General features: G+C 42.5%; 1 protein-coding gene across 1 annotated transcript; it reads left to right on the top strand.

Moving 5' to 3' along the window:
* The first annotated feature begins 603 nt into the window (after positions 1-603).
* Positions 604-2,107, top strand: LOC135150320 (uncharacterized). The gene is made up of 4 exons (XM_064086583.1): positions 604-1,128; positions 1,199-1,585; positions 1,673-1,781; positions 1,902-2,107. Exons 1-4 carry the CDS (start codon positions 604-606, stop codon positions 2,105-2,107), a joined length of 1,227 nt encoding a protein of 408 aa, XP_063942653.1.
* The last annotated feature ends 424 nt before the right edge of the window (positions 2,108-2,531 follow it).

Here is a 2,531-nt window from a genome sequence, read left to right as displayed (position 1 = left end):
GCTGCCCGGTTCAGACCCTGGGTCAAATTTATGAACGAGCAATGCCTTGCTAGTACTGCTATCACTGCCTCAGCTGATTTACAAATTTAACAATTGTACGACTTCTACTCCACTGCTCTGAACACTACCCTTCTGGACAATCACAGGATTACGGGAGATATAAGGGTAGGTGATGTTAATGGACGCCGGACGATCACAATTTCTGCTGATGATGTGAATCGTGTTTTGGGTTTCCCCCATGCCAACTTTGTTGATGCTCCTGAAGAACCGAAGTTGATGCAGTTCTTCGAAACTATTCAATATCAGGGGGAAATTCACTTGTCTAAAATGACGAAAGGAAAACTGAAGCCAGAATGGGAGATTTTCTTCGACACGCTTGCAAAGGTGTTCTCTCCCACTGACAGGAGGAATTTTCATAACATATCCAACATACTGCAAGTATTTGGAGTATGTATTGCTTTCAATCGTCAAATTGACTTTGGTACAACTATTCTGAAAGAGATTCTGAGAAAGATGAGACCACTTGGAAGTCGGAATATGGAAACAAATGATAAAGTTGAATGCTTTTATCCATGATTCCTGATGTTGCTATTAAATGATAAGATGACGGAAGCCGACAAGAACTTCTACTTCAATGCTGAAAGACTCAATGTCAAACAGACAAGTCTCAAGATGATCAACAAACTGGCTAAAGGCACCAAGTACAACGAGGTTCCACTCATTGTCACTCCTTTCATGTCGGAAAGGTTCAATGCTCAACTTGTTCCTTATCAAGTTCAGGTAGCTCAACCACAACAACATCAACAACAACAGCAACAAGACCAGCAACTTCAACTTCAACTCCAACAACCACCTCAACCTCAAGTTCAACAACAACAATCACCACATCACACCCCTGAACCATCACCAGTTCAATCACCTATCCCCCAACGACAATTTCCATCATATGAAGATGAGCCTCTACCATTTGATTTCTTCGAAGCTCAACCATCTTCATCTGCACCCACACAACCTACCACTCAACCACAATACTCTCCACCAATTCAATCAACCTCACAACCACTGCCATCAGATTCAGCTATCGATCCTGATCTTCAGGCATTCAGAGATGACTTACAGGTAGCTCAGGTCTGATTTCTCATCTAACTTTAATGTTGATATATCTAATTATGGTTGTAACTTTGACTTGTTTTGCCAGCCTGCCAGCAATGAACCTGACAACACACAGGTTCATAACCCTGCTGATGATTCATTTCGACAAACTGTCTCTTCTCCAAACACTTCAACCAACACTACTTCAAAACCTATTAAAAAAGTTGCCAGGAAGAGGAGTTTGAGTAGTTTGATGGGTCAACCCGCAGCTCTGTCTTCTCAAAAGAAACAAAGAGTAGAAGCCTCGGAGACAACTACAGCCACATCCTCGCCTTCCCAAAAGGGCTTGGATTCTGATATGGCAATACAGTCTCTGGATTCATTCTCTCAACAGAATGAAGCCATTGAAGTTGACCGTCCAGCCACGCTATCTTGTACAGAGTCTAGCACTGCTCTAGCACTCAAGCTAGTGAAAAATCAACCCAATACACAGGTTACTACACTTTCTGAGAGCACAGTTTTTCAAAATAAAGTTACTATGTAAGAAAACTTTGTTGATCACCCTTTCTTTCATGATCAGGAACTGCTTGGCAATTTGCAAGTAGATTTGCCGTCACTGGCTTCCGAAGGACAATTTGTTCCTCCACTACCTTTGAACCCATTTCAGGGAACATTGGTAGTATACACAGGTACAGCTGGAGCTATGAGTGAATCGAGTGATGAAAGGCAAACACCGAGCGATACACATGCATGTGAGGCTAGTGAAACAGTTTTGGGTGTACGTGAGGTGAGTGCACACACTAACCCAGCTCTATTTGAGGAACAAATTGCTAAGTTACAAGCAGAACTTGCCCGGATGATTGCTGAGAATGAGAGATTGAAAGGTGCACAACTGGTCACCTTAGAGAAGAAAGTAGAGGAGGAGCCATCCAGTTCGTACAGGGATGAGCTCAAAGCTGATATCCATTGTTTGACTGTCGAGATGAGATCCAATCATGTAGCTCTATATGTCTAAATTTGATGAAATCGACAACAAACTGGATCAACTTCTTAGGAACTCCAAGTCTGATGCTCCAACCTCCGGAGAGGATCCCTCAACTAAGGGGGAGAATAAAGACAAGGGAGGAGAAGACAAAGGAAACAGCTCCAATCAGAGTAACAAAGGAAACATAAACACCAATACTTCTGATTCTGCACCTGGCAGAGAAACTGAAAAGTCCAAAGGCAAGCAACCCATGCATCAACAAGGAGACAATTATGATGCCTTTCCTAAAGAAATGGATGATGATGATGTGTTTGATGCCACTTACTGCCAAAATCATGAAGATGGTGCATTTGATGAAGCTTATGTGTTCCAAACTGAAGAGGAAGCTGTGGATCAGGAACATGAGGAGCTTGTGGGGAAGTTTAAGCTCGAGAATGAAGGTAGAAAAAGAAAG

The sequence above is a fragment of the Daucus carota genome, chromosome 2 (genome assembly GCF_001625215.2).
Source record: "Daucus carota subsp. sativus chromosome 2, DH1 v3.0, whole genome shotgun sequence".
Taxonomy (NCBI): Eukaryota; Viridiplantae; Streptophyta; class Magnoliopsida; order Apiales; family Apiaceae; genus Daucus; species Daucus carota.
The sequence above is the reverse complement of the archived record's forward strand: the minus strand, read 5'-3'. Positions and strand labels throughout refer to the sequence as shown.